The sequence below is a fragment of the Taudactylus pleione genome, unplaced genomic scaffold (assembly GCF_031769625.1).
Source record: "Taudactylus pleione unplaced genomic scaffold, aTauple2 ptg000256l, whole genome shotgun sequence".
Taxonomy (NCBI): Eukaryota; Metazoa; Chordata; class Amphibia; order Anura; family Myobatrachidae; genus Taudactylus; species Taudactylus pleione.
In genome coordinates this window covers 3,300,976-3,328,283 of record NW_028284658.1, presented here as the reverse complement: position 1 = coordinate 3,328,283, position 27,308 = coordinate 3,300,976, and the positions used below count along the sequence as shown (strand labels likewise).

At 44.9% G+C, this 27,308-nt stretch overlaps 1 protein-coding gene across 1 annotated transcript in view; it reads right to left on the bottom strand.

The window, feature by feature from the left end:
• Nucleotides 1-2,986: 2,986 nt before the first annotated feature.
• GHRH (growth hormone releasing hormone) overlaps nt 2,987-27,308 on the bottom strand; it is a 38,391-nt gene continuing 14,069 nt past the window's right edge. The window contains exons 3-6 of the mRNA XM_088480786.1: nt 4,199-4,324; nt 3,996-4,100; nt 3,831-3,920; nt 2,987-3,037 (exon numbers count right to left, since the gene is read on the bottom strand). Coding sequence (XP_088336912.1) covers nt 2,998-3,037; nt 3,831-3,920; nt 3,996-4,100; nt 4,199-4,324 — 361 coding nt within the window. The 3' untranslated portion in view covers nt 2,987-2,997. The remainder of the gene's footprint in view (nt 3,038-3,830; nt 3,921-3,995; nt 4,101-4,198; nt 4,325-27,308) is intronic.

The following is a 27,308-nucleotide window of genomic DNA, read 5'->3' as shown; positions in this document are numbered from 1 at the left end:
CCTGCTCACGACTGATGCCAGTCTCCGGGGTTGGGGGGCAGTGACCGGCTCATTATCACTTCAGGGTTGTTGGTCCGCGGAAGAAGCACTTCTCCCCATCAACATCCTGGGACTGCGGGCAGTATACAGGGCCCTGCAGTTGTCCGGCCCCGCTCTTCACGGAAGGGTGGTTCAGGTGCAGTCCGACAACGCCACCACGGTGGCGTACATCAACCACCAAGGAGGAACTCTCAGTCGGGCAGCGATGTCGGAGATGTCTCGCATTCTTGCTTGGGCAGAGTGTCACATTCCAGCAATCTCGGCAGTCTTCATTCCCGGAGTCCTCAATTGGGAGGCGGACTTCCTCAGCCGGCACGACATGCATCCCGGGGAATGGTCGCTTCACCCAGAGGTGTTTCAGCTACTCGTGGACAGGTGGGGGCTGCCGGAGCTGGACTTGATGGGCTCCTGTCACAATCACAAGTTGCCCGTTTACGGGTCAAGGACAAGAGACGCAGGCGCCTGTCTGGTAGACGCACTGTCGTGAAATGGACGTTTCTCCTGGCGTATCTGTTTCCTCCGATAACCCTGCTTCCTCGGGTTCTGCGGAAATTCAAGCAGGACGGCGGCACGCTCGTGCTGGTAGCTCCGGCGTGGCCCAGACGTCCTTGGTAGTCCGATCTGCAGTGCCTCTCCATCGACGCTCCGTACCTTCTCCCTCAGCGTCGGGACCTGTTGTCTCAAAGGCCCTGCCTTTACCCGGATCTGGGTCGGCTGTCTTTGATGACGTGGCTCTTGAGACAGCCGTCTTGAGGTCTAGGGGTTTCTCCAATTCGGTTATTGGTACCATGCTTAGGGCACGCAAGCCTGCTTCCGCACGGATTTACCACAGGGTGTGGTGCACTTATATTCAGTGGTGTGAATCCAGAAACTGTGATCCGCAGGTGTTCTGGGTTTCCAGAATCTTGGAGTTTCTTCAATCGGGTTTGGACCTCTGCTTACGCCTGGCCTCTCTGAAGGTTCATGTGTCTGCTTTGTCCGTGTGGTTTCAGCGACGGATTGCTACACTACCAGATGTTCACACCTTTTTCCAGGGTGTTCTCAGGATCCAGCCTCCCTTCGTGCCTCCGGTGGCTCCTTGGGACTTGGCGGTGGTGCTACGGGTCTTGCAGGGTCCTCCTTTTTTAAGCCGCTTGAGTCGGTGGAACTCAAGTGGCTGACGTTTAAGACCGTTTTTCTCCTGGCAATTGCTTTTGCCAGGAGGGTGTCAGAATTGGGGGCGCTTTCCTGTCGCCCTCCTTTTCTGATTTTTCACCAGGACAGAGCGGTGCTCCGCACTCGTCCTGAGTTTTTGCCCAAAGTGGTCTCAAAGTTCCACATTAATCAGGAACTTGTTGTGCCAGCTTTTCAGTCACCTGATCTTTCAGCTGGTGAGGCTTCCTTAGATGTAGTCCGGGCACTTAGAATCGATGTGGACCGGACTGCTTTGGTTAGGAAGTCGGATTCATTGTTTGTCCTCTTCGGTTTTCACAAGAGGGGTTGGCCTGTCAACAAGCAAACGTTAGCCCGTTGGCTTCGTTCAGTTATTTGTGAGGCTTATGCACAGGAGGGTTTACTTGTGCCAGCCTCTGTTAAGGCTCTACTCGTTCTGTGGGGTCCCTCTTGGGCTGCTAGACGTGGCGCCTCTGCTGTTCAGCTGTGTAAGGCGGCCACTTGGTCTTGGACCCCCTATGGACCCTGAAGTAGAAAACAAGAGATATGGTAAGAACTTACCTTTGTTATCTCTGTTTCTACGAAGTCCATAGGGTCCACAGGCCGCCCGCCCTGACGAACCTGGCGTCACATTGGCTGGTCACCGGTTTTCCGTCTCCCATTTCTGTGAGTATGGTTTCTTGTGTGTTCCAGTCTTCCTTCTCTCTGTTTAGTCTCCTCCTCCGGCCTTGGCTGCTTACCAACTGAGGTGCCTGTGGCTCGGGGGCGGGGTATAGAGGAGGACGGACCCAAGTGCATCCTGGGAGCAGCAAAGCTTTAACTGCGTGGTGCCCGTGGATCCAGATCCAGCTATACCCCAAGGTCAACCCTGTGGACCCTATGGACTTTGTAGAAACAGAGCTAACAAAGGTAAGTTCTTACCATAGCTCTTGTTATTTAAGGATTTGTCTGGCAAGCTTCTTACCAGGACATTAGAAGGCAGCCACTGCCGTGACGCTAGTTGGATAGCTGCTAATGCCAGAATAACTGGATGGATAGAATATGGATGAGAGTGTCTTTGTATCACTATTTATTGGGAGCAGATAAAGCAGTCATGCTGGCTGATTCAGGTAACTATTCTGATTGTCATCTATATTGTTATGAAGGACAACTTATTGGCAAATGCCGAACTTGGTGGATTTGCAGTTAGCTACCCCCAATTAAATATCTTTAACCGTGCTGCAATGCGCTTCACCGTATTCCGCTGGTCTTTGTACATCTAGGAGACCAGCCTAAAAGGTCTGATCTTCATTCTAAAACCATGACTGTCAAAAGATGTCACGTAGCTTCTATACTTGCATGCTAATTTGTGACATCCCAACTGTACAGCAAAGAGTTGCATCTAGTACAAATGGTGTCACAGTGCTCCCGGTCTTAACTGGTAAAGGAGAGCTGCACATAGTGGTTACATGGATATGATAGAGCAGGATTTTTGTAGATCAACGGTTATGTGAAGCATCATTCAGGACATATACCAACATAATGTCAGCAATCCTTTTACCAGTGCTATGCCCCTGCAGGGAGCTAGAAACAGACTGCTTCATAAAACTTTTTTTTAATTTAACAAATACACTAATTTACATGTTAAACAGAACTTGATGGCAGAAGTAAATATAGAGTGTAATATATTTGCATATGTATGGTATATCTGTATTCACCATGGTAAAGACCCAGTTTCTTTTTTTCAGCAGATGTTTTACTTTTTAGCCTCCCCATTGTGAACCAAAAGGGATCTTGGGCACCAAGAAAGAAATCTGTCAATGCCTGTTATAGCCGATGCTGGACTGCTCTCCAGTTTGGGACCTTCCTGTAAATATAATATTGTGTTAAGTAGTCCAAATTGTCATCCATGTAGGAGAGGTTACAGGAGATGAAATGTGTACACCGATATGTGCATGTGCCACAATAATGATTAGACTGATGAGAAGCACATTCTTGTACAAACTCAAACTGAATCAAAGTTGAAACATTTAAATTGATTACATTTTAGCTTCGATATTTATAACTGTGCAGTTCCCTATATGTGTCATGGCTGAAATTACTCAGTGATTTTATGTTTTTGGATTCCAGGTTGGGAGTTATAGCAGATAAATGCTGTAAGTATTACGTTACTAGTTATGCGGCGGCGATGGAAAGTCTTGTTTTTAACAAAACAGAAGAAAATGTAGTCCCTTGGCAGTTCACACATTTGCAGTGGTTGGAAGCCAGGACTTAGTTTTCCAATAGCAATAAAAGGGTTGCTTTGGTACATATACTACTACAATCCTCCTTAAATAAGCTTTCTTGTGTTGATAAAGGAGACAGTCCTGTTTGTGGGCTGAACTGATATTTATTACAGTTCAGCCTATTAATTCTGTAGGAGCCAATTACATTACAGTGGCAATGTGTGAAGACAGTGGCTCTATTTCATTAGGACACGCTTCAGTTACATCACTAGACCCTTTCTTAAAGATCTGGCTTCAGTCTATGAAATGGCTTCTCCCGCAGTGTGCAGATGTCAGGTGCATTGTGTTTTCTATAGTATAATAGAAAACAAGTTTTTTTTTTTAATTAATATTAGTTAAAATGTACAATTATTGGTAAACCTTAAACACACTTACATGTTCGTTAGCACCAGTACAAGTTTGTCTCTTAAGGATCTGTCACGTCGCCCACTGGCACTTGGGTGTTGTCCTGGCATTTCAGCTTGCCTGCAATTATAGATTGGTGTTAAAAAGACTAGACATTCTACAATAAATCTTTTAAAACAAACTTATTACACTTACCCCAGTCGTTTCCCTATCATGTTCTGCAAGTACCGTCTGGCTGAAATTTGTCCCAGGAATTTTCGATAGGTGTTGGTGAATATAGCATCTACATGTCTCTCCATCCTAAAGTAATGACCCCAAATTACAGCTTTAACACAGATCATTACTATGAGCTGGTCACAGTTCTACCAGACCAGTAAAGCTATTTCTAAGACACTCACCTTTTTTCTGAAAGACCTTGAACTAATCCCCGCTCCAAATCAAGTGACCAGTCTAGACTCTGCATGGGGTTCCTCATTATCGCTGGGAAATTTTCATTTCTGACGGATTTAGATGTCTGGTCATAACTGCAGAACAGAGAATCAATAAAAGGACTATTGTTCTGTACAGCCTTAGCATGCATGTGCATCTATATATTAGAGGATGAGGCTTTCTTCCTGCTGTACTAAAATAAATTGAAATTCCCATAGACCACAGGGGAACATGACCAATTTATAAAAAATCTTGTAATTGCTTATTGCCAATAAATAAACAATGCACCAGGAGCATGTAGGAGGAGCAGCACAAGGAAGTATCCTTGTTTTGGGTATCAACAAGAACGGTACAGATGTGTCCACATATATCTATGCCGTGCGCTACAATTCGCGTTACATGACGCACCAAGCGTTGTTTTGTGCAACTTTTTATCTTCAAATGCGTCTTATTTGCACAGTGATGCGAATGCACAAGCAGCTTCTGATGATTGAAATTATATGCGGCATGTCTATATTCTGTGTGCATGCGAAACGCCATGTTACAGTGTCAGTGGCTGTGACACTGTAATGTAGCATTTCTTCAGGGTCCACAGGGATATTATGGTTGGAGACCAGGCACCAAACAGTTCAGCTCCCAGGATGCACTGGGTCCTCAATATATACCCGGCCCTAGCCATAGAATTTCAGTTGCTCGTTTGGTGCGGCAGGATCAAGACAAGACGCACCTTTGTAACTGGACTGCTCTGGCAGTCCTAAGCTTTTATTTTATGTTATGTTTTTTGGGTTGGCAGTACTAAGCGTCTGCATTAGGACGCATACACTGTGACTCCATCTACCTACTCCGGGCCGCAACACCAGTAACTGGGCTGGTGATTTCGGCGGGTCGCGGTTAGCTTGCTAGCCGCTATGCTGCGACCTGGACTGCAACCGGTTGTACGGAGATGTCCGGTAAGACGATTCCCCGCTTATGGCGAATCGTGCGCGGCAGTCCTTGCTTCTGGTGTCAGAGACGCACTAGAAGCCGCTGCTGTCAGGGCCCGGGATTGTCCACGTCCTAACTACACCACCGGGGCCTTATCGTCTGATGCGGGGGGTCGGCAGCAGACGCTTTTGCTGCCACGAGGCCAGCGTACCCGGCTGATTAACGCAGCCTAGGGGAGGTAGGTGCTCCGACCCAGACGCAGTCCCTATGAAGGGTTTCATATGTCTGGGTTGCCCCGCCTACCCTCCACGTGTATATGAGACGCTCACAGTCCACGCCCTGTAGCTGTTGGTCTTAGGAGGGTTTGGGTCAGTCTCCCTGTATACCTCTCCCTTGGTTAAGGTATATAGTGCTCTATATCCTACCATTCCTTTGTGTCTGTGTAGTTAATTTAGAGTAGATTGTAAATATATTACATATACATTGAATGTGACTGTTTGCTAGCTGCTTTATTGACACTGTCTTTTATTTCTGTCTGTCAATTATAACTATCTGAGTACTTCACATTTATTAAGATTTTGTGAAGGCTGTCACATAACATTGCGATTATTGCCTTTATTTTGAACATGTCAAAAGATAAAGGTATACAGGAGGGGGGAGCCCTCTCTGCTGGTTTCATGTAAGTCATGTACGGCTTTTTTGTCCCCTCAGGACATTAAGGATGGTTTGTGTGTTGGCTGTCGTAAAGTGCCACCAAACAAGTCCAGTTTACCTGTCCCTGGACAAGAGCCTTCTTTGGTATCCTTTGTCCCAGGTAATAAACAATTTGTGGATTGTATGGCTGCTCCCACTATGCCTCCTTGGATGGGGTGTCCACAGCATGCTATGTTTGCACCTCCTATGCACACTTCCTGGAAGGATGTTTATTGCCATTCTAGTCAGGGTATGGCACCGTCTAATGTTGATAACAGACGGGTAATTACTAAGACTCCTAAGCGCAAGTTAGCTTTTTATCAGTCTGCTCAACATATGGATTCAGATGATGTGCTAGGTTCTTCTCCAGGGTCTAGCGCGGGGGAGTAGGATCATCCATCCACAGTGGATGTTCCTCCTTTGGTGAGGGTGGTTAAATCATTCGTAGACATTCAGGATTATGAACCAGCTCATAGTAAGTAGGCTCCAGTGTTTAAACACCATCGGAAGGTGGTCAAAACTGAGCTCCCTGAATCTGAACAGTTCACTGAGCTTATGGTTGAGACATGGGGTAACCCTGACAAACGTTTTTATTCGAATAAGAGAATAACATTGTTATATCCTTTCCCGGCTGCTGTATGTGCTAATCGGGAAGGTACCTCCCTACTGTGGATGCTCATGTAACGCATTTGATAAAAAATGCTACATTGCCTATTCCGTCTGCATCTTCCCTGAAGGATTCCACGGATAAAAAGATTGAGGCGTGTCTTAAAATGATTTTTTTCATAATCTGGAGAGGTCACTCGTCCAGCTATGTCTGGAGCCTGGGTAGCCAAAGCGGTTGAAAAATGGATGGGAGCATTGGAAAATTCTTTACCAAATACTACCAGAGAACAGAGGATGTATATCATATACAGGAAGTGGCTTCCTAGCTGGGAGGAGCTGCTGTACAGCCATGGCCAAAAGTTTTGAGAATTACACAAGTATTGCTTTTCACAAAGTCTGCTGCTTCAGTTTTTATGATGGCAATTTGCATGTATGCCAGAATGTCATGAAGAGTGATCAGATGAATTGCAATTAATTGCAAAGTCCCTCTTTGCCATGACAATGAACTTAATCCCAAAAACAACCTTTCCACTGCATTTCAGCCCTGCCACAAAAGGACCAGCTGACGACATGTCAGTGATTCTCTCGTTAACACAGGTGAGAGTGTTGACGAGGAAAAGGCTGGAGATCACTCTGTCATGCTGATTGAATTAAAATAACAGACTGGAAGCTTTAAAAGGTGGATGAAGCTTGAAATCATTGTTCTTCCTCTGTTAACCATAGTTACCTGCAAGGAAACACGTGCAATCATCATTGCTTTGCACAAAAAGGGTTTTACAGGTAAGGATATTGCTGCTAGTAAGATTGCACCTAAATCAACCATTTCTCGCATCATCAAGAACTTGGTTCAATAGTTGTGAAGAAGGCTTCATGGCTCCCAAGAACGTCCAGCAAGCTCCAGGACCGTCTCCTGAAGTTGATTCAGCTACGGGATCTGGGAACCATCAGTGCAGAGCTTGCTCAGGAATGGCAGCAGGCAGGTGTGAGTGCATCTTCACGCAAAGTGAGGCGAAGACTTTTGGAGGATGGCCTGGTGTCAAGAAGTGCAGCAAAGAAGCCACTTCTGGCCAGCAAAAACATAAGGGACAGACTGACATTCTGCAAAAGGTACAGGGTTTGGACTGCTGAGGACTGGGGTAAAGTTATTTTCTCTGATGAATCTCTTTTCAGATTGTTTGAGGTATCTGGAAAAACGCTTGTCCGGAGAAAAAAAGGTGAGCGCTACCATTTGTCCTGTGTCATGCTAACAGTAAAGCATCCTGAGACCATTCATGTGTGGGGTTGCTTCTCAGCCAAGGGAGTGGGCTCACTTACAATTTTGCCTAAGAACACTGCCATGAATAAAGAATGGTACCAAAACATCCTCAAAGAGCAACTTCTCCCAACCATCCAAGAACAGTTTGGTGATGAACAATGCCTTATTCAGCATGATGGAGCACCTTGCCATAAGGCAAAAGTGATAACTAAGTGGCTCGGGGAACAAAACATCGAAAGTTTGTGTCCATGGCCAGGAAACTCCCCAGACCTTAATCCCATTGAGAATTTGTGGTCAATCCTCAAGAGGCGTGTGGACAAACAAAAACCCACAAATTCTGACAAACTCCAAGCATTGATTAGGCAAGAATGGGCGGCCCTCAGTCAGTATATGACCCAGAAGTTGATTGACAGCATGCCACGGCGAATTGTAGAGGTCTTGAAAAAGATGGGTCAACACTGCAAATATTGACTCTTTGCATAAACAATAATTGTCAAAAGCCTTTGACACTTATGAAATTCTTGTAATTTTACTGCAGTATACCATAGTAACATCTGACAAAAAGGTCTAAAAAACTGAAGCAGCAAGCTTTGTGAAAACCAATACTTGTGTCATTCTCAAAACTTTTGGACATGGCTATAGATGCTAGAATTTTAGCTTCTAAAGCATCAGCGGCTTCAATAGTGGCATGCAGGGCCCTTTGGTTAAGATCCTGGAAAGCTGATACAGGATCAAAGAGGGCACTAGAGGTTTTTCCTTTTCTATGGAAAAGTACTTTTTGGAGCAGAGTTGGATAAATGTTAGCTACTCTGGCGGCTTCAAAATCAGCAAGTCATTTACAGCAACTATAAAGTCTAGACAGGTTTCTTTTTGGTTCTCTAGGGCCAAGCAAGGGAACAGCCTTCCTCTAAGGCGTCTGGTTTTTGCAAAATATCAAGGCGACAAACTAAGAGGTCTGGGCTGGCAAGACGTCCAGCTTCTAAGCCGGCTAACAAACATTCTGCCTGATGGGGCGGGCCTCCTCCTGGGGGATCCTGGGTGGCAGGCAGACTTCTTCAGTTTATGGATTGCTGGCATCAAACAACAGATGCCTGGGTCCGAGAAGTGGTCTCACGGGTATGCCCTCACTTTCAAGAGGCATCCTCCCCAGAAGTTTTTGTTTTGCACAGTTCTCCCATCAGATGCGGTCAAGGCCTTTGCTTTTAAGGAAGTCATTCACTCCCTGCTGCAGACGGGGGTAATGGTCCCGGTTCCTGTGTCGCAACAGAGAAGGGGTTATTATTCCAATCTATTTCTGGTTCAGAAACCAAATGGGGCTTATCGCCCTATACTAAATCTGAAAACCCTCAACAGGTTTATCCATGTTTCCAAGTTTCATATGGAAACTCTCCAATCAATTATTTTGGCAACGGAGCCGGGGGATTACATGGTTTCCCTGGACATTAAGGATGCATATCTGCATGTTCCTATTATTCCATCCCACCAGCAATTTTTGCGGTTTGCTGTCCATCAGCAGCATTACCAATTTCAGGCACTGCCCTTTGGCCTATCTACGGCCATCAGGTATTGACCAAAATAATGGCAGTCATGATGGCCTATCTCAGGCGTCACGTGAGAATTTTGCCATATCTGGACGACCATCTGATAATGGCACAGACTGGTTGTTTTACAAAACCATCTTCAACTGACCATAACCTGCTTAGAAAAGCACGGCTGGGTCATCAATTGGAAGAAATCATCACTTTCTCCGACACAGCAGATGGTACATCTGGGAGCTCGTCTGGATTCTCCGGCACAGAAGGTGTTTTTGCCAGAGAACAAGAATGTGGCCATATCATTGCGAATACGCAAGCTACTTCGGAAGCGAAGGGTATTCATTCTACTAGCAATGCAGGTCCTGTGATCAATGGTATCCACGTTCGACATGGTGCGGTATGCTCAGTTCCATTCCAGGCCTCTGCAAAGATTGATTCTCTCCAAGTGGAATGGAGAGTATCATTGAATAAAGTTCCAGAGGATCCTTCTTACTCCAGAGGTTCGTCACTCCATCCTGTGGTGGCCGAGAAAGGATCATCTGAACAAAGGGCGCCCATTCTGGATTCCAAATTGGGTACTGCTCACCACAGACGCCAGTGTTCGCGGATGGGGAGCAGTGACCGGTCATTACACCTTTCAGGGAAAATGGACAAATCAGGAAAGTCATCTGCCAATAAACATTCTAGAACTGCGAGCAGTATACAAAGCACTTATCAGGGCACAGGACCTGCTTCAGGGCAAGCCAGTCCAGATCCAGTCCAACAGAAAAAAAAAGGGATTTTCCCTCCAGCGCACTGTAGCAAAAACAAAAATACTTGAATCCTACATGATAATAGAAATTCAGAGGTATTGGTTTACATACATTTGCAAATATATGAATAAGCGCTGGGCCAAACGTCAAGGCTCCTCTGTACCAGCGTCCCTAACATTATGGGGTTCATGTCCGAGACGCAGGGAACCCCAAAAGAATCCAGCCAAGGACCATCCCCAGGGCATCACACGAATAATGGAAAAAAGGGTGAAAGTGAAGTGTAAAGTATAGTTGTGTAAAGATAAATCAATAAGTGTTAATGGTAAGGGGTTAAAATGACATAAATAATAGACAAACAAATAGAAAGGTGATAAAAAAATATCTATGTGAATTAAGTGGTGATGCCCTGAAAAAAGGCCCAGCCAGAGCAACCTTGAGGGCCCCACGCCCAAACGCTCACCCCAAAATAATCAAACAGATCCAGTCCAATAATGCAACAACAGTGGCCTATCTGAATCATCAGGGAGGCACAAGAAGTTACACAGCCATGAAAGAGGTGACAAGGGTTCTGATTTGGGCAGAATATCATCTTCTTGCCATTTTGGCAATATTCATACCGGGAGTTTTCAATTGGGAAGTGGACTTCCTAAGTTGCCAGGACATACACGCCGGGGAGTGGTCTCTCCATCCGGGAGTGTTTCAGCTTCTGCTAAACAAATGGAGTGACGCCATGAGATCTATTTATGGCAGTTGTCACAACCACAAGGTCCCCAGGTACGGGTCCAGGTCCAGAGACCCATCAGCCGCATTTGTGGACACACTGGCAGTAAGATGGGACTTCAAGCTGGAGTATCTTAAGAGCAGTACTATATAAAAGGGGGAGCAAGGGGGAAAAAAAAACACAATTGCACATGAGTAAAAATTCACCGATGGGTATCAAAAATAGGGTTATAAGGAAATCAGGGGGTGCTCCCTGAAGTGTATATATAGTAGTGTGAAGAAAAGTAGAGAGAAAGAACTCCTTGTATGAGGCACACCCCGGATAATAGAAGAAAAAGGTAGAAAAGAATGTATATTAAAAAAAAAAACCTGTATTCAATTATGAAAAATTAAAACCTAACCTGAACCAACAGGCAGTTATCAATCAACAGACAAATAGAATTAAGACAGTATTAAACCAACAGATATATATCTGTACTATAAATATCTGAATTCATGTACCAAAACCAACCTACTATTATCAGGCTAATAATATTAATCGTTAGTCAAAACAACAATGGTCATGCAAATAAATATTGGTGTATCAATTCCCTTGTGTAGTACCAATATAAGAAATTGTAATATAGTACCAAATCGGCTGTGATAGATGGTATAGCATATAAAAGACAATAGGTCAAAAAATATATTTAAATGATCAACATCTGAGAACATATATATGAGTCAGCCATCTAATTCCAGTTGATTAGATATAGTGGGCATTCATGTTATAAGTATACATATAAAGATTGTATAAATGTCCACTTCTAATCAATGAAATGCAAAAGCCCAGTGTTGTAACCACTGTGACGGGGTTAAGGCATGAATTATAGACATAGAAATAACATCTAATGTTCAATATTCATAGAGGATTAAATCCTCATACGACCAGGCGAAAATATAAAACACATAATATTAAAAAGCTGTACACCATATCCACATAATCTGATAACTCTTATGAATTGAGTAATTAGAGGCGTCCCTCTATTTGTATATTGTAGAGTATATATATTGATATCTAGATAGATATGAAAGGCAGAGTGTGTGTTCTTATAGGTCAGATTCTGCTGTGCCACGTCTTATAGAGGACGTGGAATGGGTTATACTGGCACATGGCACACATAGAAACAGTGCAGCCCGCTTCTGCTGTTAGTGTCAATATTGTTGTGAAAACCCTGTTGCTCAAGGCAGCGCAGGGACTCACAACACAGACAACTACTGAGAGAGCAGGGAAAGAGAATTATAGCAGTACCTGTCAAGAATACTCCAAATGGGTATAAGGTGAAGGGGTCCTCAGTGCGCACTGGGATCCCCCAGCTGACAAGCCGATGCGCATTTTGCCAGAAGCGGGATTTCTCAAGGTGTCTTAAGAGCAAAAGGTTTTTCCAGTTCTGTAATTCAGACAATGCTTAAGGCACGAAAGCCTGCTTCTGCCCTCCATTAATTACAGGGTTTGGCATTCTTTTGGTCACAGGTGTGCCCACAGAAAGTATGATCCTAAGGTGTTCAGGATTTCCAGGATACTGGCTTTTCTCCGGGTGGGTTTAGACCGTCAGTCTGGTTCCAGTGGAACGTAAAGACTAATATATCTACTGCACAGGAAATGATCATATAATTATTTCATGTATATCATAAGCCTCTAAGTAAATAATATCCAGTTCTTAATCATCAATATTTATGCGGAATAGGGGGTGCTGCCACAGATATATGATTATAACTTAACAAAGGAGAGAAGGAAAGATCTGTATATGGCGCACTGTAATTTTAAAACATAACTTTTATTAAATCCTATTTAAAATATATTAGTTATTTCGCTATTTTAAATTTAATTTATTATACATACACTGGTGGCCAAAATTGCGGACACGTTTTGAAATTTGAATGTTTTTCAACTTTGAATGCTTATAAAAACTGTTTCACTTCACGCAGTGCAATAATTCATATATCAAATGAAAGGAAATTTACTGCTGAATTCAACACAATAAATAGAGGTCAAATATTTGCATTAGAAGGGAAGTTATGCTACTTTCAGTCAGACAAAGAAGCACAGATGCGTGAGATTCAAGAAGCTACTACCAGCCAATCGGAATCGTTGTTCTGAGGACCAATCAGCTGTCGTTTATGAGCAGGTGCGAGGTCATGTTCAAATGTGGGAAAGGTCAGTTTGGCTGTTTCATTTTGCAGAATAAAGTTGGTTACTGAAGTGCAATTATGGTTGGATGTTTGTGTGTATTGTTTAGTGCTAACGACGGTGTAAAAAATAAATACAACGATGTCGTCCAGGCAAAGTGGTGACTGGTCACCCAGGAAGAGATCCAGGATTGTGGTGTTACGTGAAAATGGTCTTTCGTATACAGCAATTGCAAGAGAAGTTGGTGTGAATGTGACAACATCAGGAATATGAAAGTTTTGTTTACGCTATCAGGAAACACAATCTATACAAAACAAAGAAGGAAAAGGCCGGAAAAAGTGCACAACAGCTGTTGATGATAGGAGAATAAAACGAATTTGCGTCAGGGACAGATGGATGTCATCTGCGGCCATTAGCAGTGAACTGAGTGCAACTAGTGTTTTTGTCAGTGCAAGAACGGTACGGAGAAGACTAACGGAGGTTGGCCTAAAAGGTAGGATTCCACGAAAAAAGACATTGTTGAATAAAAAACAGTGGCAGAAATGAATACAGTGGGCAAAAGAACACATTGCATGGACAGAAGGTCAGTGGAAACAAGTGATATGGAGTGACGAAACTAAGATATCGAAATTTGGTAGTGATGGGAGAAAATATGTGAGACGTCGCATCGGGGAAGAGGTACATCCAGATTGCATTGAAGCGACAACAAAGAATCCTACAAGTGTTATGATCTTGGCATGTTTGACAGCAGATGCTGTAGGCCGCCGTTATGTCATAGATGGCACACTGAACAGCAGAAAGTACATTGACACCATCCTACAACCAAAACTTCTACCTTCTATCAGGGATCTTTTCCCAGATAATGCCCCATTTTTTTTCCAGCAGGATTCAGCTCCCTACCACACTGCACGGCTATGCAAACAGTGGTTCACGGAGAATGACATGCAGATGCTGGGATGGCCAGGAAACAGCCCAGACCTGAACCCCATAGAACATTTGTGGTTTTGTTTGAAAAAACGGGTACATATGAGGCGTCCATCCAATAAAAGACAATTAATTGAGATTATAATTGTCTCATGGCACCACATAATAAAGAAAGAACAGCTCCAAACATTGGTCGGCTCAATGCCACGTCGCTGTTCTGCTGTCTTGAAAAATAAAGGATACCCAACGAAATACTGATAGGACAGTAACATCATAAGTACACAGGGATTTTCACCCTAAGTGTTGTTTTCACTGCATAACTTCCCTTGTAATGCAAATATTTGACCTCAGTTTATTGTGTTGAATTCAGCATTAAATTTCCTTTCATTTGATAAATGAATCAGTGCACTGCATGAAGTGTAACAGTTTTTATAAGCATTCGAAGTTGACAAACATTAAAATTTCAAAAAGTGTCCGCAATTTTGGCCACCACTGTATGTGTGTGTATATATATATATATATATATATATATTTGTAAAGTTGTTCCAGAGGAAGATTGACTCATTACCAGATACTAGAACTTTTGTTCAGGGAGTTCTGCGAGTTCAGACGCCTTTTGTTCCACCGGTAGCACCGCAGGATTTTTCTTTGGTTCTTAAGGGACTACAAGCTCCCCCATTTGAACCCTTCGACTTTGTAGATTTTATATGATTGATAGAAAAGACACTTTTTCTCCTCGCTATCTTCTGCACGCATAGTCTCTGATTTGGCAGCGCTTTCTAGTCGCGCATCATTTTTTATTTTTCACCAGGATAAAGCTGGTCTTTGTACAAGGGAGGGTTTGTTACCTTCTTCCCATTTTCATGTGAATTTAAAAAAATGTTGTTCCAGCTTTTCAGGCTCCAGATCTTTCTTTAGGTGAAGCCTCCCTGAATGTAGTTCGTGCTCCATGTGGAGTGTACAAACTCTGTTAGAAAATTAGATGCTCTTTTTGTATTATATGGTTTTACAAACGAGGATGAGCAGCTAATAATCAGACTCTGGCAAGATCATTACGCATGACTCTCAGGTGTACACACAGGCTGATCTCCCTGTCCCAAGAACGGTGACAGCACATGCTACTCGGTCTGTAGGGCCATCGTGGGCATTTAGCTGTGGTGCCTCTGCTGAACAATTGTGCAAGGTAGCCACTTGGTCTTCTGTCCACACTTTTCTTAGGTTTTATGCCTTTGATACTTTTGCCTCTCAGGATGCTTCCTTTGGGCGATGAGTTCTCCTTTCTACTAAGGAGCGTCCCCCACCCTAGAGGAACTGCTTTAGGACATCCCCATGATATCTCTATGGACCCTGAAGAAGAAAATAAGAGTTATGGTAGACTTACCTAGATAACTCCTTTTCTTCGAGGTTTATAGGGTCCCCATAGCACCCACCCTGACGTACCTGGCTGCATGGGTAAATTTTTTCTTTCGTGCACAGATTCCCTCATTTTGTGTAAGAGTGCTTCTGGTGTAAGATTGCTCTTCTCTTTCCTTCTCCTGCTTCGAGGCTTGTTAACTAAAGTCCTATGGCTAGGGGCGGGGTATATATGGAGGAGGACCCAGTTCATCCTGAGGGCTGAAGCTTTAACTGTGTGGTGCCTGGTCTCCAACCATAATATCCCCATGGTATCCCTGTGGACCCTATGGACCTCGAAGAAAGGGAGTTATCTAGGTAAGTCTACCATAACTCTTATTTTCGCATACAGATACACCCGCAGTTCTACACAGAACATAGGCATGCCACATATAATTTTAAGCAGCAGAAACTGCTTGTGTGTCCTATTTGCATCACTGGGTGAGTAAGACACATTTGAAAGTAAAAAGTTGCGCGAAAAGCCTCTCAGCGCTACCGAGCCACAACGCGACTAGAAGGCCTTTTTAACGCACACGGAGGCTAGATGTATGAGGACACATCAGGGATGGGCAATAAGCGGTCCTCCAGCTGTTATTGAACTGCAAATCCCAGCATGCCTTGCAACGGTTTTAGCATAGCCAAATAGCAAAACTGTGGCAGGGCATGCTGGGATGTGTAGTTCTACAACAGATGGTGGGGCCGCTTATTGCCTACTCATAATTTAGATGAACTATATGTGGATAGAAACACCCCCATTCGATATTTGGTGCAAAGCTTTATGCAAATACGTGGAGTCCTGATAAAAAAAAAGTACTTTTAAATGTATTTTTCTGTCTCCTAAAGATGTGCACAGTCAATTTGTCGATATGAGCTGAAGTTAATACATTCAGATTGCTGCATGATAGGGCCACAGTACATGAAATTATTTTAATTGTCCCCTTCTCAACTAATACAGGTCAGCAAAATCTAGTTATAAAACAGTTTAGAGGCTGATATTTGTACTATCTGCGCGGTATATACTTTATTCTTTTCACATGGTGGATAGTTAGTTCCATAGGGTTGGCAATCCCACAACCAAAATCGCAAATGCCGGGGTACCTGTCAAACAAATGCATGGTAGACTGCAGAAGGCATTCCTTTTATTTTGTTCAAAAGGACTCAACACAAAATGACCATTATTTTAAAGTTTTGGGTTTTTATTAACCCGTTTTCATGGTCCCTTACTTAGATCTTCTGAATAAGCCCATACGGTCTCAGACAGAGTGACTCTACTAATACACTGGGGCCTCTTGATCTACGAACAATTTTTGCAGAGGTTCACTATAGCACGCCTAGAGAAAGGTCCCGACACGACTTTCTAACCACCTCCCCAAACGCTGACTATCACTCCTCTCTGCGACCGCCATCGCTAATCCATTCACACGCAGTGTGGCTGTGACAAAAAGTCGCTCCACTGCATCCAACTACAACATTGCGTGTGTCTCTGAATCAGACCCAGAGTCACCATCACTGTTTTCCTTGCCTTCACTCCCCTGCAGTTCTTTGAAAGAAGCTAAATTTACTTACTTTAGTAACTACAGCCAGGTAAAGGCCATCTTCAGCTCCTCTCATATGGAAGACAGCATTGCAGCATCATGACATTGCATATATGACGCTTAAAAAGGAGATAAGACAAGTGCCTCTGCATTTTTTTAATTCACTACAGAATTACTAGTAAACCATCTGGTCTAAAGGTTGGCACTGAACCCATCACTACAGTGTATAGCGGGCTACAGCAATGTTGTAACAAAGTTATGTATTTAGGTATATTTTGTTAATAGTCATTCTTAATAGATTCAGTAGCCCGTAATGCTACTATTATGGGGGGGAATATAATAGTTTTGGCACTTGTTAAAGTATATCGGTGTCATATCCACGATAACAGCAACTATTAAGTAACCCTGAGATCTAACATGGAGAGACCTCACCAGATATCCCCTACTATCGTCAGCGGTTCCCCCATTTACAACATTTATTTATTACCAGTTAATTATATAGCGCACACATATTCTTCAGCGCTTTACAGAGAAGATTTTGACCACTCACATCAGTCCCTGCCCCAGTGGAGCTTACAATCTATATTCCCTATCACATGCTCACACACATACATACTAGGGTTAATTTGTGTTAGGAGCCAATTAACCTACCAGTATATTTTTGGAGTGTGGGAGGAAACCGGAGTACCCGGAGGAAACCCACACAAGCACAGGGAGAATATACAAACTCCGCACAGTTAGGGCCGTGGTGGGAATCGAACCCATGACCTCAGTACTGTGAGGCAGTAATGCTAACCATTACACCGTCATCTAGACTCAAGCATGGATATCCTTAAAATATGGACTGTAATGGAGTATGGGAAACTCTGCTTTATCCTATGCATAGGTGCTAAAATTTAAGATGATTAGGGGTGCTCGCTTAACCCACCTCCATATGACTTAAATATACTGTGGGTAGTGGCTCTGGCATTACAAATATTAATATAAAGCTCACATAGAGCTGGCTCCTATTATCCTATGTATCAACTACCCTTTCTGTAAAGCATTTTTGCAACTAGGCTGTACCTCTGTGTTCTAATACTATTCTCTGAAAATTGCATTCTCCTTATTGGTGTGTCTGGCTCACCATCACATGCATTTGGTGCACAATGCTGGGGTTATAAAGGGGAGAATGGGAAGGGGTTGGAACAGTGCTTCAAAAGTGCTGGACACGCTCCATTTGTAATGTGGCTACACTACCTTTATGTCTGCGGTAGGAATGGACATCGAATAGTTTACCATCACTGGTGCCATCAATGCCTTCCATCAATGGCAGGAGTCCATCGACAAAAAACCATAGGTGGATAGCACAAGTGCGGATATGTGTGGCCATGGCGAGCCATTCTGAAGCAGGCCGGTATATTGGATGGCTGATGGGGGGGTGGGGCTAAGCGACAAGCAAAAGAAAAACATAATTGCGTTACCATTGGAACTCCACCCCGTCACCACCCACAAATGGTACTTCCTGTCAATCACTCCGCGATGGGTCTGCATAGTCACTACGATCGCAGTCCTGATCGCAGTGGCCGGTTCGCGCACTGCGATGCATATACATGCGCAGACGGCACCAATCAACCAATTGTGTGCGTAATTGCAGTTGCAAACGGTTTTGAATCAGGCCCACTATCTCAAAGTGGAGTTAGCTGCTATCGCCTACGGACTACAGGTCGCAAAAAGTACCCGCAGAGGTATCTGTACAGGAGCGTATTTATAATGGGTGCAAGGTGTGCGGTGCAGGGGAACCCGCACACCCTGCGCCCAATTAAATATACTTACCTCTCCGTCGGCCAATTGCACGCTGATTCGCATGCGCAGTAGAGATGTCCCGGGAATGTGGCGTGGGTGCCATGTTCCCGGAGACCTCTGCAAGTGCCGTAGACTCTGGCATAATGCCAGAGTCTACTGCACCGCCGAAAAGGAGGGGGCCCGATCGGAGCCTGCACATGGGCCCGCTCCTCTCTTAAAGCACCTCTGGATCCGTAGCAACCCTCCCTGGCACTATCGACTCAGACCACGCATGGACAGCAGTGTATATATATACTGTATATATACATACATACATTTATACATACAGATACTGATCTGTGGGAAGTTAACTTGGACCTGCTGGGCTGCCTTCCCTCCTGATTCCTGAGCTAGGCGACAGAATGGTGGACACATCTTTAGAGCAAGAAGGTCAGGGGCGGAGCTTTGGCTGAGGGGAAGAGGGTTTGGGATAGGGCTAAACTTAGCTACGGACGGCCGTGGGGAAGCGTTAGCTGGGCTGGTGGTGACAGAAAAAAAGTCTTTCTTTTCCTGTCTGCACCGCAGTCAGTGTATGTGGAGCTGTAGCTCCACCCGCCCCATTGTTAATCCGGCCCTGCAGCCCTGGGGTGACTGAGGAGTATATACAGCTATGTGTTAGTCACAGATAAGATAGAAACCTGTATAGTGCAATCAGCATGAGGCTCAGAGTCTTCCTGATGGAGGCGAAAGCCAACTGATGTGGGGTGGGGAGCCCTCCTGATACCCCAGATAGAGGGGGAAACCAACTGATGTGGGGGATTTGAGGACTGAGTTTAAGTCAAGATATTGTGAGAACTACAAATCACAAAATGCCCAGTCTACTGCCGACTGCTTCACATGCCGGGAAGTTGCTCCACCAAAGATCTGCCCCCAGACTTAGTAGCTGGTGCCCCAGGCCACCGTCTCCCATGCCCTCTTACCTGCAGCTCCGTCTGGTGCATCTGAGTTGACATCCAGCTCCTGGAAGATCTGCAGCCGCGCTTATGCTCGGGCACGCCGCACAGATCCGCAGCTAGAGCTGACGCCAGGGAGGAGTGGGACAGGGTGTTGTGGGTGAGGGCGGGTGCAGACGTGTCTCACTGGCATGAGAAGCTGCTGAGGAGCAGCGACATCAATGGGCGGGGACAGACTATATATAGACGGAAGCGGCATCTAATGGTCTGACACGGAGCCCTGCACTAGTATATGGTCATGTTAGCTTCTCAGGTGCCGGGAAGAGGTGCAATGTATTGGGCGGCCATGACAGTACACTCTGGGTACATATTTACAGCCCTAAGTGGGGTGAATACATTCTGAGCAATGGAGGAGGTGCCCCTTCAGTGCTGGCGTCCCCGGCAGCAGGCGCCTCCATTGTCTCCCACAGTACTGCCCCTGTTGGGAGGTACATCTCACAATAGGGCATTGTTCAAAAAGAAGAGACTTGATCCATGGACAGCTGTGGATGGGGAACACACAAAACTATGACTGTACAATCGAGTTGCTGCTAGTGTTCAGGGCAGCAACAAAGTCACCTTTGACTAGCTGTTCCTAGGATACAGAAGCATCTTCGCAGTAAACCAGAATTACTTTGGCTGAGATTTTTAACTGAATTCTAACAAGTGTAATCCTGATACATTTTGCCTTTTGTTCCAGATGACCTCTTTCTATAGTTTCTCTTATTGCTCTATATAAATGCCATAAGGTTTTGATCATATAACCCTTTCATGCAATTGTTCATAGCTATACATAATAATATTTGATGGACTTGCCTTTCTGCAGCAGGTGGGTTAATAATGTAATATAGATGATGAAAGGAAGCAACAGTGGTCAGAGAAATGAACTTGAGAGAAGAAAGGAATAAAGTCTGGACATTCTGACCTCATTGGGAAGAGTACACTTAGCTTACAGGCTACCATCAAAAACATATTACAGCAGTCTGGAGTCTGCACAGTAATTCATCACTTCCCAATCTACTTCTCTATCTATTCATTCTACACATTATCTGCTGTGACATCTTGTATCTTCCATGCTGAGGCATTTCATAGTGTAGTGATATTCTGCTCTTGATATTATTGACCATTATTTAGTGCCAACATATTACACAATACTGTACAATTAGAAGTTTATTCATTCAACCTGCCCCTACGGAACTTCAATTGTTCCTTCCACAAACACACAAATGTCCTTACACAATAAAATCAATCTATTTATTTCTTTACAACAGCAAAAGCGTGGACTGATTTAATTCATTCATTCATTTTTTATTTTTTTATATTATTTAGATCTGCACAGATTAAAATTGGATTTTTAAAAAAACAAACAAAGCTGAATATTGTAAAACTATGAAATGGATCAAGTTTGCATGTATGCATGCATCTTTGATAATAATTCAAATTGAATTGCAGTCTCCTTTATCATGCTGTCATCTCCTAGTATGGACCCGTTCAGATAAGTGTTTGGTCATCATTGAGTCAGAATTTTCTCAGAAGGAATACAACATAAGTAAATTGCTTTGAATATTGCACAAGCATCGGGATCAGTGATCCTGGTCCCTGTGTTGCTCTACTGTTTAAATGAATAACAATGAAAACCATGGCCAGCCCAAAAGTTTAAAACCCAAAATTTATACAATGGTTGTTTTAGCAGCAGAAGGAAGCAAGCACTAGGATCAATAATTTCTATGCGATAGAGCAGAGCTCATATTCTGACCAAATGACCATATGAACGAGAGCTCTTAAACCCTCAAGGACTAAGTATGAGCCTGACTTATCTTCAGCAGGTTCATAAAAAATACTGAAGACAAGTCCAATTTGTTTTCAACACTGCAGGGCTGTAAGTGAAAAAAAAACAAATTAACACAAGTGATTATGTTGAACTTTTTTTGTCCACTTTTATTTGCAGTGTTGGAAAAAGTAAGCAGACTAATGTTTTTTTAACTGACAATACAAATTATTCTGAAAAAATGTACGTGGTTACTGCATACAGGTCTCATATTGATGTTTGAATGTGACCAGTTCAAAATAATGTTAAAATAGAGCTGGTAGAGGTGTGAGAAAACCAGGACGTGCAGTCAGGGGAGGCGAGCCTCCCCTGTCATACTCCCTGTCAGACTGCAGAGTTTTAACTATAAAAATTATTAGAATAATACAAAGAAGATATTTATAACTTATAAATATTTTCTCTGCATTATTCTGATCGCTTTATAGGCAAAACTCACTTTAATTGCAGCACTCCAGGAAATACAGGGAGAGATGAGGCAGTAAGAGCACACCTCTGATAGCTCAGACACTGCCTGGAGCTAGGGGCTGGGCCACAAAGCAGCCAATAAAATGCAGAAGAAACAGCTAATAGAGGCATGCCTCACTGTGAGGGGGCTTGCCTTGAGCTCTGATGGACACCTCTGAAGATCAGGTGACCAGTCCAGGAAGTACTCAGGCATCGGAACTCAGCAGCAGCACTGAGGAGGAAGGAAACACACAAACGAGAAAAAGGTGAGGATGGTCCGCTGCTAGGGGAGATCTGTGTGCGTGTGGGGGAAATCTTCTGTGCTAGGGGGGATCTGTGCCAGAAGCAAATGCAGGCTTTATCAGGGGGGGTTCTATATAATATATATATATATGCACACACACAAGCATATATAGCAAAATGCACACACATACATTACACACACACTTACCTGGCAGCAGCTGTGGGTTGTAGAGATGTGGACGGGACCTGGCACTGTCATTAGGCCCCTCCCCCTAGCGGCAAAATGCCAAGATTCACGGGTCTGTCAGGGGGTGTTCTGGGTACTCAGAACCCCCCCTGCGTGCGCTACTGTGTGCTATGGGCAATCTGTGTGTGGGGGGAGGTGTGTAAATCTGGCTCTGATACTAGCCAGCACCTCCCCATCCATTGACCTCACCGAACGTCCCTGGAGAAAACAGTTAAAGGTCTAAAGGGGATCCAGGCATTAGATCACAGGTTTTCAAACTTGGTCCTCAGGACCCCAAACAGTGCATGTTTTCCAGGTCTCCTCGCATAATCAAGTTAAATAATTAGCTCCACTTTTGGATCTTTTAAAATGTGTCAGTGAGTAATGAATACACCTGTGCAGCCGCTCGGTGACCTGGAAAACATGAGCTGTGTGGCAGAGCCGGCCCGAGGCATTTTTGACCAGTGCAGTCGAACAGGGATGCCACCCCGTAGAGTAGAGGGTGCACCCCTCCCAACCATCCCGATTTCAGTGGGACAGCAAAGTTTTTCTTGCACTGCCCCATTGTTCCACCCGCGGGGCAAAGTGTCCTGTGGGTGATCGGGTGGCTGGAAACCTCCACCACCGCAGCGGTGCCGGCCCCGGGGAAGAGGAATGGATGCTGCGTGCATGCGTGCAGCATCCATTCACTGCAGGAAGAGGGCTGGGAGAAGCCCAGCTACTGATGTAGTGCTGGGCTTGCCCCCAGCCTGACATTATCGGGAGGCGTGCCGTACAGACACGTCCCCAAATAATAACATTTAGGGGCATGGGCTATGGTAATTAGGACACACCCCCATTTTCGGTCGCACGTGGCTAAGGAGCGCCAAGTCCCGCACAGGCGCGGCTAACCCTGGAGCCGGCCCTGCTGTGTGGGGTCCTGAGGACAGAGGGCCTGATTCAGACCCGCTCGCAAGCGGGTCGATGTTGCTCAAGTGCGCATGCGCACGACGGAGGTGGCTCCATCGTGCGCATGCGCGAGACCCGAATAACGACGGCCAAGCCGTCGTTATGGGTCTCGCACCAAAGGGGGCATCTGGGGCCGGCCCCACTGACATCCCTAGTCATGTCAGTGGGAGTGCTTTTGGCTCTAATAGACCCAAAAGCACTCCAGGGCTTGCGGCAGCGAGACCCTACCGCAAGGGTCTCGTCGCAAGCCCGATGGTCACGATGGTCTTGACCATCATTTTGGCCGCTCGCTATAGCTGTGGGTGGTCACCCACAGCTATGCGAGCGGCCAGGAGGCCACTCCAAAAATAAAGAGGGACGGCCCTGATTCAGAGCGAGCGCTCTGTCAGAGCGTCCGGCTCTGAATCAGGGCCAGAGTTTGAGAACTTCTGCATTAGATCATTTGTAGTATAGAATCTTTTTTTCTCCAGGTAGCAGAACCATTAGTGCCCAAGACATGAATTTATTAAAATGCTAACTCCAACTGGCACCTGTAACAGTTCAATATTGAATGAAGCATTTTAAACAGCAATTGTGCTATTCCAGTTACAGTAAAATGGTATGTTCATGCTTGCTCTACTTATTTTTTCATTGTTATAACCTGAACTAAGATAAATTATATTTTATGAACTATTTTAACTCCAGTAAATTAAATCCAGGGAAAAATAAGTAGGAAAAGCAGAGGAGGCTATTTTCAAAAGGTGAAATGAAGTCAGGTTGGAACTTGGAAGGTATAGATTTGTGGGGTTGGGGGTTCCCTCTGGAGCCTTACAATTTCAAAACAACCTTTATTTTTCAGTGGTAAGATAGAAAAATAAATATCTGATAGCTACCTGTGTAGTTCATGAGTTCCAAATTAAGGGATGATCTGGCAAGCCTACTGACAGCCCACCTCACTTCCTGTTTTGTCTTATTTCAGGAAAACTTCCACCAACATTTTACTAAAATGTAGGCCGGTTTTGCCTCCTGGTATGCCTTGTTAGGAATATTGCTGTCAAACTGAATATCCTCCTAAAATGGCTCTATCTTTTCCAATGGTAGTCCCCTTTTTCTTTTATACAATTTTCAAAAGGCACTTTCCCGCTTTTTATATAGGTATACAAAGGCCTTTGAGAATCTTACAGGAATCATTCAAAATCCTATTCTTAAAGATGAAAGAGCCCTGACCTACATCACAGTAGATTCACATTTCTCTCAAATAGCTGCATCATATGCCCCCTAGGGCACAACCTCTTGGTTCTGTATAAAATTTGACTTTGGATTGACCGGACCTGAATCCCTTGTGGGATTTATCCAGAAAACAAAGACCACCTATAACCAGACAAACTACTCCTAACACTGAGGTTGGCGACCAGGTTCTGAAATTTATATAGTAGCTGAGATTGAAGATTGCCTCTTCCATTTGCCACCTAACGCCCACTCTTGGCTCTAGTTTGGGCTGAATTATTTTATGACCAGTGTTGTAGACAGCTATACTGGGAGGAACTGCAGAATAGATTCCCCCTCCCAAGTACTTAGGCTGTGATTCAGAGCCGGATGCTCTGAAAGAGCGCTCGCTCTGAATTTTTTTTTTTTGGAGCGGCCTCCTGGCCAATCGCATAGCTGTGGGTTGCCACCCACAGCTATTGCGAGCGGCCAGGATGATGATCACGATGGTCTTGACCATCGCGACCATCGGGCTTGCAACGAGACCCTTGTGGTAGGGTCTCATTCATCGAAAGCCCCAGAGAGCTTTCGGCTCTAACAGAGCCGGAAGCTCTCCACTGACATCACTGGTGTCAGTGGATGTCCACATCACTGCAACCCACAGCTGCTGCCAGGTAAGTGTGTGTGTGTAATGTATGTGTGACACATGTATGTGTGTGCATTTTGCTGTATATGCATGTGTATAATTTATATATGCTTGTGTGTATATATATATATATATATATATATATATATTATATAGAACCCCCCCTGAAAAAGCCTGCATTTGCCCCTGGCACAGATCCCCCCTAGCACAGAAATTTCCCCCACACGCACACAGATCTCCCCTAGCAGCGAACCATCCTCACCTTTTTCTCCTTTGTGTGTTTCCTCCCTCCTCAGTGCTGCTGCTGAGCTCCGATGCCTGAGTACTTCCTGGACTGGTCACCTGATCTTCAGAGGTGTCCATCAGAACTCAAGGCAAGCCCCCTCACTCCTGATGTCAGTGAGGCCGCCCTCAAACGGCAAGCATTCCCTCGGGAACGCCTCCGTTTGGGCAGCCACCCCCCGGCCCGCCCACCAACTGGGGCGAGCTCCCACTCAACATCAACAGCTCGCCCCTTTTTTGTGCGAGACCCGGAGTGACGGATTGCCCGTCGCTAGCCAGGTCTCGCGCATGCGCACAACAGAGCCGGTTCCATTGTGCGCATGCGCTGTGGGCCACCATCAGTGCTTGCGACCGGGTCTGAATCAGGCCCTTAGCCCCAATTAATTTTAAATACAGCAGTTCTTGCGGTCTCTGCCCTTGCTTCATACAATCCAAGTACTTACCCCATTTAAGCATTTTAGCAGATATCATCCATCAACTAAGGGTATTACTTCCCAAATTATGGTATTCTAGATGCTGTTTTCCCTTTGCAAAACCTTTATAAGAGAGGACCCCTTGTTGCCTTTCCTAATGAGGCTTGGGAAAGCATGACATAGGAGTTACTACATCCAAAACCAAGTAGAATTGAGGAAAACTCTTACAAAATCTATTATTGGTGGTATTATGTTATTATACCCCAGTGATGCTTAATAGAATGTTTTCCTCTTCTTCATCTGACTGTTGGAGGCTCTACAACCATAGGGGCAGTATTGTTCACATTGTGATCATATCCTGTATTGACCCCTTTATGGAACATAGGGCCTGATTTAGAGATTTACGCAATCCCGATATTTATGCAGATCGAGTGATTGTTTGCCATTCCGCATGCGCAGCGATGGCATTGCAATTACTCTCTCCCAGAGAAAGCACTCACAAGTTGAGTAACAGGTAGCCAGCGTTTGGGAGTGGTAACGGGGGTGGTTAGAAGACTAAAGCCTCTAAAGACTTAGGGCCTGATTCAGAGGCGCACGCTATTTGCGTGCGCTCACTCTGAATTGGTGTTTTTTTTTTTTTTCGTTTCGGCCTCCACGCCGCTCGCAAAGCTGTGGATGACCACCCACAGCTAGTGCGAGCGGCCTGGCGATGGTCGCGATTATCCTGATCTTCGTGCTTGCGTGATGCGAGACCCTGCGGGAGGGTCTCGGTTCCCGCAAGCCCGAGTGGACTTCCTGCTCTAATAGAGCAGGAAGTTCACTACTGACATCACGAGTTATATCAGTAGGGCCACCCACAAACGGCAGGCATTCCTAAGGGAACGGATGCGTTTGTGCAGCCACCCCCCCTCCCCGCCTACAAAACGGGGCGAGCTGTCAATCGACATCAACAGCCGTCCCATCTTGTAGTGAGCCACGGAGCGCTGGAGACATCAACATCCAGCGCATGCTGGAGACATCAACAGCCGCCCCGTCTTGTAGTGAGCCCCGAAGCCGCTGGAGACGGCGCATGCGCAGGGGCCAAACATCAACCCGCTTGCGAGCGCTATGCATTCGCGAGCGGGTCTGAATCAGGCCCTTACTCCCTTACTTAGTTACATTGATTCAATGAGACACTGTCTCTTTCTTTTCGCTCTGAACCCCTACCCCTTCTCCACCAACACACTTTCTATCTATTTCTTTTCTGTCTTCAAAATCTGATTATGTATATTACCCTGGGCATCTGTTAGTGGACCAGCAAAGACTTTCTATGTATGCCAATGTTATTCTTGACTTTATACATGTCTCCTATTTTGGTGTTCTGTTGTACTAAAGTATTGCACATGCCATTGTCTACTCTAGACCATTTTGAAAAAAAGAATGATATAGTAATAATAAGTTACCAGTAATAGAGACATGCTCAGGGTATCGGCTCCAGGATCCCGACTGCTGACATGCCAAAGGTAAGTACTAGGGTGAGGCTTGAGGATGGTTAGGTTTAGGCTGAGGGGGGGAGGGGGTTAGGGGTTAGGTCAGAAGTAGGTTTAAAGGTGTCGGTATTTAAAA